This window comes from Anguilla rostrata, chromosome 14 (assembly GCF_018555375.3).
Source record: "Anguilla rostrata isolate EN2019 chromosome 14, ASM1855537v3, whole genome shotgun sequence".
NCBI classification, from domain to species: Eukaryota; Metazoa; Chordata; class Actinopteri; order Anguilliformes; family Anguillidae; genus Anguilla; species Anguilla rostrata.
The window spans coordinates 30,331,603-30,343,688 of NC_057946.1; the positions used below are offsets into that span (position 1 = coordinate 30,331,603).

At 48.7% G+C, this 12,086-nt stretch overlaps 1 protein-coding gene and 1 long non-coding RNA gene across 5 annotated transcripts in view; one reads left to right on the top strand and one right to left on the bottom strand.

Moving 5' to 3' along the window:
* mapkap1 (MAPK associated protein 1) overlaps positions 1–12,086 on the top strand; it is a 35,373-nt gene that overhangs the window by 12,030 nt on the left and 11,257 nt on the right. For both annotated transcript variants that reach the window (XM_064309162.1, XM_064309163.1), the window contains 6 exons: positions 121–210; positions 841–989; positions 5,271–5,443; positions 5,588–5,764; positions 8,036–8,145; positions 11,815–11,922. In XM_064309162.1, the coding sequence (XP_064165232.1) occupies positions 121–210; positions 841–989; positions 5,271–5,443; positions 5,588–5,764; positions 8,036–8,145; positions 11,815–11,922 (807 nt within the window). The remainder of the gene's footprint in view (positions 1–120; positions 211–840; positions 990–5,270; positions 5,444–5,587; positions 5,765–8,035; positions 8,146–11,814; positions 11,923–12,086) is intronic.
* Positions 1–12,086, bottom strand: part of LOC135240043 (uncharacterized) — a 33,973-nt gene that overhangs the window by 2,972 nt on the left and 18,915 nt on the right. Inside the window, exon 4 of one of the 3 annotated variants that reach the window (XR_010325562.1) lies at positions 10,260–10,632. The exons of 1 other annotated variant lie outside the window; for it this stretch is intronic. This is a non-coding gene — a long non-coding RNA (uncharacterized LOC135240043). Of the gene's footprint in view, positions 1–10,259; positions 10,638–12,086 lie in introns of those variants that run through there. One more of the 3 variants, XR_010325559.1, reaches the window with a different exon arrangement.

Below are 12,086 nucleotides of genomic sequence, written 5' to 3' on the forward strand. Positions count from 1 at the left end.
AGCCTCTATTTTTATTCAGATCTGGTTTAGGAAAACGGTTAAATTGATGTGTTAAGAATTGTAATGATTGACTTTGAAGACATTTTGTGTTTTACTTTTTTTTTTCTCTTCCTCTTAAAGCTCAAAAGCTGGAAAGACTGAGGAAGGAACGTCAGAATCAGATAAAATGCAAAAACGTGCAGTGGAAGGAGAGGAGCTCTTCACAATCAGGTAGGCCTGTTTCATCTGCCCTCCCAGGAAGAGGAGTCTCACTTTCCTACCGCCAGAAAACACACTCAGTCAAATGCGGTCAGCACATTTCCACCATTTACACCGCTTGTAGTTTGTTTTTCTGCCTCACATTTTACACAGATTGTCACAAGACCCTTAATAGGAAAATATATGCTTTATGCTTGAAATTGTTAAATATTTGTTAGGCTGAAATGGCTCATCAGCCGAAGCCTGACTTGGCAGTTTTAAACTAGATACTTGTGATGGGAGAGTGAGTCTTCATAGACCCTGTAATGGGCGTGGCTACAATGTGATGTCAGACTGACTCAAAACCAATGGAAATTGCTGTCCAGGGCAAAAGACTGAGCTGATCTAATCTGTGAGTTCTTGATACAGGCTTTACATAATGACTTCATTTTGTATTTCATAATTGCTGTCATTGGAATTTCAGATATGATTCAAGGAGAGTGCATTTCGGTTAATGTTTGTGTTCTTAACATAAGCAACTGTAACTCATACTTACTTGTGCACATGTAAAATTAGTGGTGGGAGCCTTGGTGTGGTTGCTCCAGTCCAGCATGGTCCTGTTCGGGCCGTTTTTAACCCAATCCCCCCCCTTCCCCGTGGCAGCGGAAGACATGGGCTCCCTGTTTGAGAAGAAGGATTTCCGGGACCGTCCTCGGACCGCGGGGCGGCAGTCTACCCTCTCCCTGAGGCTGGAGCAGTGCCCCCAGCAGCTCAACAACCCTTTCAATGAGTACTCCAAATTCGACGGCAAGGTGGGTGCTCCCAGGACCCTGCGCGACCCTGGGCCGATACCTACTGCCCCTCCCTGGACACCCCGTCCTTCCCGCACGGGGCCTTGGATTCATTTATATTCATTTTCAGTGGCAAGATTCAGCCAGTTAGCATCCCGCCAAAATGGGTGTGCTCGAACGGACGGAAATGGGAATGCAGCGCTCTGGGCCACATGTGATCACAATGAGTGCTGACCTAGGATCAGTTTTGTCTTTGAGCTCATAATGGATAGGATTAGGGTACGAACAGGGTGAAACTGATCCTAGAACAGCACTCCTACGTTGAGACGCATTGTGTGTACCGGCCCGAGTCTGAGAAAGAGTCGCTGGAATGGCAGATTTCAGGGTAAGTGCAAGCGTGATTTCTAGTGCAAATTAGGAGGCAATGAGCATAACTGAAGTTTATGGTGTAGTCTCAGTGGAAACCCAATCAGAGCTGACCTGCTTTGATGTTACAATGGGAATGCCCACTCGCTGGATGACTTGGGAACCAGGCTAACCGCTGCATGGTCGCGTGCATCACGCTCGCAAGGAAGCGTCCTCGCTCGTGTTGGTGAATAGTGAAATGTCTCCTCTTTCACCAACACGAGAGAGAGAGAGAGAGAGAGAGAGATGGAAGGAAGACAGGAGAGAGAGAGATGAGAGAGAGGAGAGTGAGAGCACACTGCAGTAACGGCACGCTGAGTAAATGTCACCATGCGTTACTCCGCCTTTTAAGGGAATTTTCCGGATAGCGTAAAGGTCAAGCCGCCGCCGTTGCGCTCGCACCGCTCTCTTTGTCCTCGCGATCCGCCACACCGGATTTAGCGGATATCGTGCGATTTGTAGTGAATTGCGTTTCTGTCAATGAACTCTTGAGTACAAGCTCTTTAGGGACTGATTCCATGTTAAGTAAAAAAAAAAGAGACATTGTTTTTTCCCCTCTGCTTGCACATCATATTTTTTGCTTCCATTTTTTAGATGCATTTATGAGTGATACAGCCTTCGCAGTGCTCACTCCTTACATATCATCTGTTTTCTTGCGGAAAAACCTTCCATCTACAAAAAAAAAATGTAGTCGGGAGCAGCGGAAAAAAACCTGCTTCTCGTTCCCTTTTGCCTATTTAGCATTATGTTTTAGGCACGTGGGGCTCTGTACCAGCTTTATTAGCTGTAGAGTTATGAGACTGGCCGTACCTAGAGAACGTGCAGTGTGTGGTGAAAGCAGAAGCGGCGTGAAACGGACAGGCGAGGAGGGACACAGCTGGTGGTTACCGTCTGCCGCGTGAGAGGGGCTAACCAGTGGCTGCTCTGGTGAAGGCCGGGGTTGCTCGCCGTGTGGCTGTTCGTTCGGTGATTCGGCTGCAGGCGGTTGGGCCGGGTGTGCCGTGAGTGGCGGGCGAAGGGGCGGTAATCAGGTCCTTCCCCCGAAACCTCAGTAGGGGCCTCCAGGTCCGGTGGTGCCTACCCTCAAACTAATCCCTTTGCACGATCAACTACTGTCAGACAAGAACCTCTGTTTGACCACTACACCAGAGTTTAAGCTTTGAAAGGCACAGGGCTTAAAAATGTGAAAAGGCGTACGTTTCTCTGACGGCGATTAGATCCGAGAGATTGGACATATGGGGAGAAGAGAGAGAGAGAGAAGAACTGCTAGGTAAAGAACGTGACTCATAACGCACTTAAGTTCTGACGCACGTCCAGAATAATTTTCTTTCCGCAAAGGTTAAAACCCACGCTAAACGATCTGCTGACCGTGAGTAAGATCTCATTTTGGTTTCGCTTCTCCGATACCTTCATTAATTGCTCGGCGCTGAATTAAAACTGCAGCCGGTTCCCATAGTAATTAACTGGAGAGTATTAGGAGGCTGTAATTCACATTAAAGTAAGCTTTTAATAGCTCAGTCTAGGTAATGAGTCCAAAAGAGCATGTATTAATAAGAACAGTCAATGGCTGTAATAAAGCGAAACAACTTTTAAATTAAGATCCATTTTCTGTGGAAAAGGATTTAAGAACTGCACTCTTGCCATTTCTGCTAATGGGGGCTAAAAGTTGAGCACTAATGGTTGCTCAGAATAGATTATGGTGAAAAGATTTTTTTCTTGGTTAAATTAGTGAGCGGAGGGAGCCATCTCTTGCTTAACGCAGTAAATTGATATGACAGTGCAGTTCTTATCACAGGTTTGTGTGCGCAATCCTGAACAGCCTGTAATAGTATGATTAAACAGCCTAGTCTTTTCTTTCCAGGTGCAAAAATACATATGTGGTGTCTCTCACACACATACACTTGTGAATACACACACACATACAAGTGTGCTATGCACACACATATGAAACCCCTACCCGCCCCCCAGCACATACACATACACCATTACACACACGCACTCATTCACTTGTACATACTTGCACACATGCTGTTATGCACGCACACACACACCCACAGGACCCACCAGCCGAGAGCGGGCAGCAGAATAGCAGGAGGGGGCTCTGCCGCCCCCTGCGCTCCCTGTGTTTGCCTGGTTAGTGGGAGGACAGTTTCTCACTCTGACCGGCGTTAGCAACGCAGCCGCCCTCAGTGCTCACTTTCATTACATCACGCGCATGCGGAGCAGACCAGACGGCCTCCTCACGGGGTAACTTATGGAGCTCGGCTGTTACAGATGAGCCCTGCGTGCTTACAGAATCGCACGTCTTTACTCGGTCAGTTAAAGGGGAGGTTCACTAAACGCATTACCCCACGAGTGGCTTTGAGCTTGCAACCTCCCACAAACAAACTTCACAGCTCTGGCTCGCAGTATTTTAATATAGCGCCCGGCACACGGTTCGCTGCACAACTCCTGTGTGTATTTGCGCACACCCAGTGATGTATGATCTATGGAAGTGCGTGCAGATCGGGCCTGCCAGGGAGCAGCAGCAGCAGCAGAAAACAGCAGAAAGCTATTTGTTTGTAAATGTAGGAATGCATTAAGTTAGCGTAGCTGGAAGCGGTGAAGTGGCTGGTGTATATTGTCGTGCCCCTCTGTGATACGGGGAGATTGCTGCCCTGACTGAAAATGATGAAAGATGTGCCTGCAGGAAACTCGGGGAAGCTGGTGTGGAGCTTGGAGATTAAACTCAGCATCATCAGCATGTCTGCGTGTCTCCTGATGAGCGCGCGCACGCAGATCTGGGAGGGTTTCCAGGTACCTGTGAGTGTCTGTGCGGTTGTGAGAGTTCTCTCCTCCGGGGGAAATGCGATGTGGAGGTTCTCCCTGAGCGTTAGGCCGCGCTTCGCGCACATCGGCAGCGGGAATCGATTTGCGCGGATCGAGGCGTGACCGGCTTGCCCGCCCGACGGTCTTGGTTCTCGATCCCTTTTGATCGCACAAATCGCCATACCTCCTCCTTCCCTGTGAGGCTCGGTGGTGAACCTGAAAGCTGGCCCAGAATGTCCGCCACTTTCCTGATCCTCTTCCCCCCCCACCCCGGGTGTTTTCCCTTCTTAGTGGCTTTAAAACCTTTAGTTCCAGGCCTGCTTCTCTTTGCTGCAGCACAGATACACAATGAGTAGTAAAGCCCTTTAGCTTTAATTCTTCCAGGGTTATATCTTCTGTCTGCTTTGCCGAGAAAAACTTTTCTTGGCAAAGAAGCAATACGTTTGCTTTGGTTCGGACATGAATTGCTTTCTTCCGTCTGTGGTTCCTTTGATCCCATTAAAAAAAATAAAAACATTAAGGTCAGAATGTTTACTCAACTGGTGATTTCACCTCCAGGTACTAAAGGATAAGGCGCAAACAGAAATCAAAGAAACTCCCGCACACTGTGTTTCTAGAAAGGTTTGCTTATTTACTGCTGCATTGTTCAGTAGAATTTCTATAGAACATCAAACACATGAATGGGAATAGAGAAGAATTCAAAAGTGCTCAAAATGGGCAAGGAGAGGTAAAAAAAAAAAAAAAGCACCCTGACCTATACATTTTCAAGAAGTTATTTTGTTAGATTTCTATTTGTTTGTGATGTAAAAAAATTTAAAAAGGAGGGGAAATGAGTGCTTGTGTAATTTAGGTCAATGTTCATGCCTGGCTGGTGGGCCTTTCCGGAATAGTCTGTGACCTCATCTTTTATTTCCATACGGCAGTGTTGATCTCTCCTCCTGTTTGTTTGTTTTTTTTAAAGCCCTCCATCTGTCACATGACATGTGGGGGGGCTCCACTAATTTTGGAGTCCATGAAACCTCCATCTCCTGTTGCTGTTAATGTCTCTTGCTGCCTGACTCCCGCCCTCTCTGCTCCCCCCCCGTGCAGGGCCACATCGGCACGACCGCGACCAGAAAAATCGACGTCTACCTCTCGATGCAGACGGGGCAGGAGAAGCTGCACCCCATGACGGTGGTCACCATGGCTACCGCCCGAGTCCACGACCTCATCGGCCTCATCTGCTGGCAGTACACCAGCGAGAACCGTGAGCCCAAACTCAAGTGAGCGCCGAGCCTGTCCCCGTTTCGCATTACCCCACTGCCACTCACAACATTTCATGCAGTGAGATTTCACATTTTAGCAGGATGTGAAAAGTTAATGTATTTTATATGAACATCTGACCCCTGTCTCTCTCTCCCCCCCAGTGAGAACGTCAGTGCGTACTGCCTGCACATTGCTGAGGACGATGGGGAGGTGGACACCGACTTCCCCCCGCTGGACTCCAACGAGCCCTTCCACAAGTTCAGCTTCGGCACCCTGGCCCTGGTGGAGAAGTACACCTCCCCGGGCATGGCCTCCAAACAGTCGCAGTTCGTCAGAATGTAAGTGCAGTCTCTGTACGAATGCGGTGTCTTTATGGGAGTGCACGTGCAGTCTCTCTTTGGAGAAATGTAAATGCAGTTTCTCTGAATTCACGTAAGTGTAGTCTCTGTGTATGAATGTAAGTGTAGTCTCTTTGTATGAATGTAAGTGTAGTCTCTCTGTATGAATCTCAGTGTAGTCTCTTTGTATGAATGTAAGTGTAGTCTCTGTATGAATCTCAGTGTAGTCTCTGTATGAATGTAAGTGTAGTCTCTCTGAATTAACGTAAATGTAGTCTGTCTTTGTATGAATGTAAGAGCAGTCTCTCTGTATGAATGCATGTTTTCTGGAGGACCCTGTGCTCTGCTGAGCCTGGCTGGTGGCTTTCCATTCAGGCAGCGGTTCCCTTAGCCAGCTTCAGGGATATGTGTTCGAGAGAGAATGTCTTTGTGTGTGTGTGTGTGTGCGTGTATGCTTGTTGTTGATAGGGTCTTGGTATCTTGTTGGTGGTTATTGGCTTACACAGCTCCCGAGCTTTGTGTGTATTTATACATTTCAGCGTCTGGCCGTGCGATCTGTTCTCCAGGGCGCACGCTGTTCTGGCAGGACTTCTCATCACTGTTTTCCCAGCCAGTCCGTCCCTCTTCTGCCAGGGTGTGGAGGCTCAGAGACGCCAGTCTGTCCGCATTAGTGGACTAGTATATGCGCATGTACACTTACACGTGAATGCAGACACACCTGCACACTCACATACGCCCGTGTGCGTGGAGCAGCCCTTTATCCCCCTGCAGGGGAGCTCTGGGGATAAAGCTGTTGGCTGTTTGCTCTGAGCCGCGTCCCGGACACGCCTGCGATCGTGTCGCTCCCGCGGGGATTCCTACCCGAGCTCCTGGCCTGTAGTGCTGTCTGCTCGCTGAGCTCCTTTATATACGGAGGGGTTGTGTGCAGCTCTGTTTAATTAGTCTAATTGTAATGGCTAACGGGGCTTTAGGAGGCTTCCTCGTGCCTAGGCCAGGTTGGCGTTCGGTACCCACGGCTGCGCTACGTCGCGCGGGGCCCTGGGGATACTGGTCCGGCCCTCAGGGCTAACGGGTCTGCTGGCTCCTGCAGCACACTGACAGCACAGCCAGAAACACATTACAGCACCGCTGGCACTGAGATTCAGCCATGTAGAGACAGCCTCAGAGTGTGTGTCTGTGTGTGTGTGTGTGTGCACGTGTGGACGTGCGTGTGCATATGTGTGTGTCTGTGTGTATGTAGGTGTGTGTGTGTGTATTGGCATGCTGTCTGTTTATGTCTGTAGATGCTTGCTCATGCTTGTGTGGGTGGGAGGATTAAGATGGAAACTCTTGAGGGCTGCTGGGTGGCTCATTCAGTTAAAGGTGCACTGTGGTGGATGTATGAGCCCCACGGTCTCAGATCAAATCTGGAGCCTGCTAGTGCCACCCAGCGTGGATTTCCTTCTGCTTTTCTGATTCCCACACACCACAGTGCTGATATGACACCGGGATATCGACATTTCCTGATTTATTTATTTCTTTATTTCTTTCTTTAATGAGCTAATAAGAGAAGCGAAGTTGTGCAGAGTGCAGACGGGGCACATCTCTTTTTACAGTCAGACTCGGGGGTGATGGATTTCCCCGCGGCGCAGGGAAATTGCAGCGGGATGTGATTGATCGCTGTGCAGATCTGTGAGCCGTGTGATGGTGTAGAGCGGGGTGTGGCGTGCCTTACTTCATAAGCGAGGAGCCTCTGTGAGGTCTCTCTCTGTGCAGCGTGGTATGAAAGGCTCGTCAGCAGCGTTCCTGTCTGGCGGTGCCCTGGAATGCAATGTGTCCTGACTGAGGACTCTAAACGCACACACACTCTTGTTTTTGGGATGTCCTGACCAGAGGCAGGAAAAAGCACCTCACAGTCAAGTGGGATGGCCTGGTTACTCTATTTACTGATCCTTGATCTCCTTATTGTCTTTACCATCTCACTTGTTTATTATTATCATTTTGTAGCTATTATTAATTTTCTAATTATATCTACTTGCTACTGTTTTTTGGTTTTGTATTTTCTTTTTCTTCTTTTAATTTCTGATGAAGTTTAATGCATGCCAGGGTCAGCTGAATAGCCTGTTCTTGTCTGCAGATGTTCTAATGTTCTCCATTATGTTTGATGTTCTCCAGTGTTCTAATGTTCTCCATTATGTTTGATGGTCTCCAGTGTTCTAATGTTCTCCAGTGCTTGAGGGTTCTGATGTTCTGAGATGTAACGACCATGCTGCCCTGCTCTCGTCCCCATAGAAACGCTGCCCACGGTTTCTCCCTCATCCCGGTGGACAGCATGAAGGTGACCATGAAGGAGATCCTGCAGAAAGCGCTCAAAAAGAGGAAGGGCTCCCAGAAGGGCTCAGGTACCCGCCACGCCCCGCAAACGCACCACGACCGCTTACTGAACGCGTAACGGACAGACCCTGAGCGGTCACGCCCAGCAAACCGAGCCACGACCGCTCTCGGACAGGCCGACGCTGTGCACGGGGCAGCCGCAGTTCGCTCAAAACAGCCGCGGGGAGTCACGGTTACCTGAGACAAGGTTCTCGAAAGTTCCCCTTTGCACGTCTGCCAGCAGGCAGCTTTGATGCTGTTTTTCATGGAGGTTGATTCCTGGCAAAGTCTGGATCTGAGGCAGATCAGTTCTCCATAATACGGGGAGTCTGCAGAAAGGGGGTCCCACGTGCAAAGGGGACGATCATGGATTTAGATGTGATCTGCAGGCCGTCGCGGCTCCAGATCTCTGGAGAAGGGACAGTGCTGGGTAAAACCCAGCGGTTCCCAGCGAACATTTCTGTTGTGAAAAAGTCAGTGGAACGCCGTCGTTCAAGCAAAAACCTACTTGCGTTTGGTCGAAAAGTGAAAGTATTCTAGAGGACTGGGACTTAGCCAGGCTATATCTGGGTAAAACTTGAACTGAATCGGGGTTGACGTAGTCTGTTCAAACCTAGATTTCCACCCCCTCTAGATGTCTAGATTCCAACTTGTGCTAACTGGGCTTGATTATTAGTTTGGTTATTAGCTTATTAGTTTGGCTACTAGCTTGATTATTATTTTGGTTATTAGCTTGATTATTAGTTTGGTTACTAGCTTGATTATTATTTTGGTTATTAGCTTGATTATTAGGTTGGTTATTAGCTTGATTATTAGAGTATACTGGCTATGTAATGCGTCTGCTATTAATAACCTCCTTTCTTGGAGTGACCCTTTTTGTGATGATGCCAAAAATGTGCAGGGGTATTGCTCTTTGGTTAGCACTCCTCCTGGTTTTCCATTTACCCGTGAAAAGAAAGAATTGTCTTCTTTCCAAACGTCCATATTCATTTTCGCTGGAAAGCCTGGAGGGATTTTTATTTAAAACCTGTTTATAGCAGCGGGAATGCATTGAAATGAGGAACAGAGAGGGCTGTATTGTATATTATTTTGTATTCATTTGCTCATAAATGTGTAGATTAAATCTGTGTATTAATAGTGATTATACTTGCATCCTTGGGGCCTACTCTGGCTGGAATTGGCTCGTATATCTCTCGATATCTCTTCTCCACCGATATCTGCTGAAACCTTAAGTTTCTCCATCGTACTAGACCACATGCCTCTTGTACAAAATATCAAAATTGTATCAGTGGCATTCTTCCTCGAGGTGAAACAACTCTGCATGGTACCATTTCCCAAGTGAAAATATTTGATGGGGAAAATGTGCCTAAACATATATCCTTTGTGTCTATACAGACGCTTGCAGCCAGGTGGAATAAGAGATAATCCATGGAGAAAAGGGGAACAACTTTTATACATTTTGGAGCTAAAAGAAGTGTTCACATAAGAAAGAGCTCGTCAGAAAAGGCTAACTGTATGAAACTGCCCGGTCTGGCCCTAGCCTTGGCCGGTGACGGTGGGGAATGACTTATTTGCTGGTGTGGAGTGAGCGCTAAGCGCTAAGCGCTGCTTTGGTAGAGACGCAGGGTGGAAAAACCCGGCCGGCTGATAGAAACGCCCGAGCGGCCCTCTCCCTCATTTACATTTAGACGAGTATTGATTATTTATTTACTCTTGAGTAGTTGGACTCTCTTGCTCTCTCCCTCTCTCTCTCCCCCTCCCACCCCACTCCCCCTCTCTCATGCTTTCTTTCTTTCTTGTGCCCTTCTTATCGCTTTCAATTTTGCTCGCCGCGTACACAAATGGGTTAATTAAATAAGATTACGGAATATAGTTCAGGTTGAGTTCTGTCAGCCGAACAAGTCTGTTACAGGAAAATGAGTCTGATAGTATTTTCTCATAGATAGAAGCTTGATAGGGTCGATAGAAGCTTGATAGGGTTGATAGAAGCGGGACACTAACAATGTTCTCCTCTCTCGTTCAAAGAAAGAGTCGCAGTCATTCTCTTCTTAAAGGGCTAAGAGCCCGTACCGCTGCCTTGCTGTGTTCCGACTGACAGGGTGTCCAGGCAGAGCAAGGCGGAAATAAAAATAATCCACAATAATAAAAATACAGGTTTTTTCCCTCAACATCACTGGAAAGCCGTGAAACAAGTCTGTGAAAGCCCTATTAAACGCACATGAACGCGCACGTACAAACACCTGCACACACACAGATTAGACTCCAGAGCTACCCCAGTAAGTGAAATGTGATGGCTTGCACAGTTGAGTAGCAGGGTGCAGCACGTGTCGGTCAGTGCTCCGCTGAACGCGCTGGTGGATTCGGGGAGGCGTTGCCGTCCCTCCTTCGTCCCCCGGCGCGGCGCGTGGTCTCTCCGTCTCTTCCTCCGTCTCACAGGAAGCCCGACGCGCCCGTGCTGGAACGGCCCGTGGTTTTAGCGGAACGTTCTTTTCCGCTGCCACGGAGGATTTGTAGGGCTGTGCTGACATTTAAGGAAGTACAGTTTGTTCAGAAGGGTAACGATGGCCTAAAGTCTTTGCCCTATTTACTTTATATTCAGTGTGTGTGTGTGTGTGCGTGTTACATAAAACATTCACTTTCTCATTCTCTTTATCCATTTCTGTATGTCTCTTTGCCCCCCCCCCTTTCTCAGGCAGCTCCAGATTACAGCAGCGATGAACAAGCTACAGTGTCTGACTGAAAAACATTACGCTCAGATTATAAAATGCAGTGAGCCCAGTGCGGCCTCTCCCTCTGTCACACACTCCTGTGTGTAATCTCAGGCCTTTTCACATGAAGTGAGAGGCGTGTGGCAGGCCTCGGTTCGGTAAGGTGATATGGGGCTTTGAGGACAGGAGCGCCCCCCTCAGGCAGGCCGGGGAGAGGCGACTCGCTCACCCCCCCCCCCCCCCACCCCCAGCCCTGCGGCTGACCCCGCATTAAGCCCTCGTTAGCTCTAATTCAATTAGAGCCGTGTCAGACGGGAAAACGAAATATCAATTAAGGTGATTGGTGGAAAGAGCAGGGGCGGCGAGGGGGGGGGGCGGACGCGCCCGGCCGTTGATCAGCCCTGAAAAGCGTTCGATACCCCGCAGCCGCCGTGTGTCTGGCGGACGCGGGGGCGAGGCTCGAGCCGTCGCCCTGGAGGCTAGCGGTGCAGCGCAGAAACACTGCTTCCCCTTCTTCTTTTCTGCTCTTCTCTTGTTGGCGACGCCCGTTCGGGCGGGTCTGTTGTAGCGCAGGGGCTGAGCCTTAAAGCGCGTGTGTAGGGTGCAGAGGTCATGATGCTGCACAGGTCCAGTGCGTATTCAGTCCAAGTCTAAGGACCGTTACGGTGAGAGGAATGTGTACCCTTCTTTAAAATGGAATTGAGGCCCAACAGTACAGTCCAACATAACAGTCCAAGTAAAATGCAAAAAAAAAAAAAAACATTTTTTCAATGTCTTTTTGTTTTGTGGTGTGCTCAACAATATTCAGTGTCACAACATAAATCATTTAGTATCAGATTTCAGACCTCACTCTCTCTCACAAGCTGGACTGTTTTTTTTTTGCCTTGACTGAGCTGATCGTCGCTGTGCTGGGTGTTCTGTAGAGGTACGGGGCGTGCGGTTTAGTGGGAGGCGACCGTGTGTAACCGCGTTCGCGGTTGTGTCTGTCAGGCCCTCAGTACCGGCTGGAGCGGCAGACGGAACCCAACGTGGCCGTGGACCTGGACTGCACGCTGGAGAGCCAGAACACGCTCGAGTTCTGCCTGGTCCGAGAGAACAGTGAGTAACCGGCAAGCCGCTCCCCTGTCCCACGACCGAGCCCGTCAATCTCATATGACTGACAATCTCAAAAAGGTGCATGTGCTTAAAGATGGCAGCGCCACCTCCAGTAGCATAATACTTTTGTATGTATCAAACATCAGGCCCTATTTTTACTAATTGTT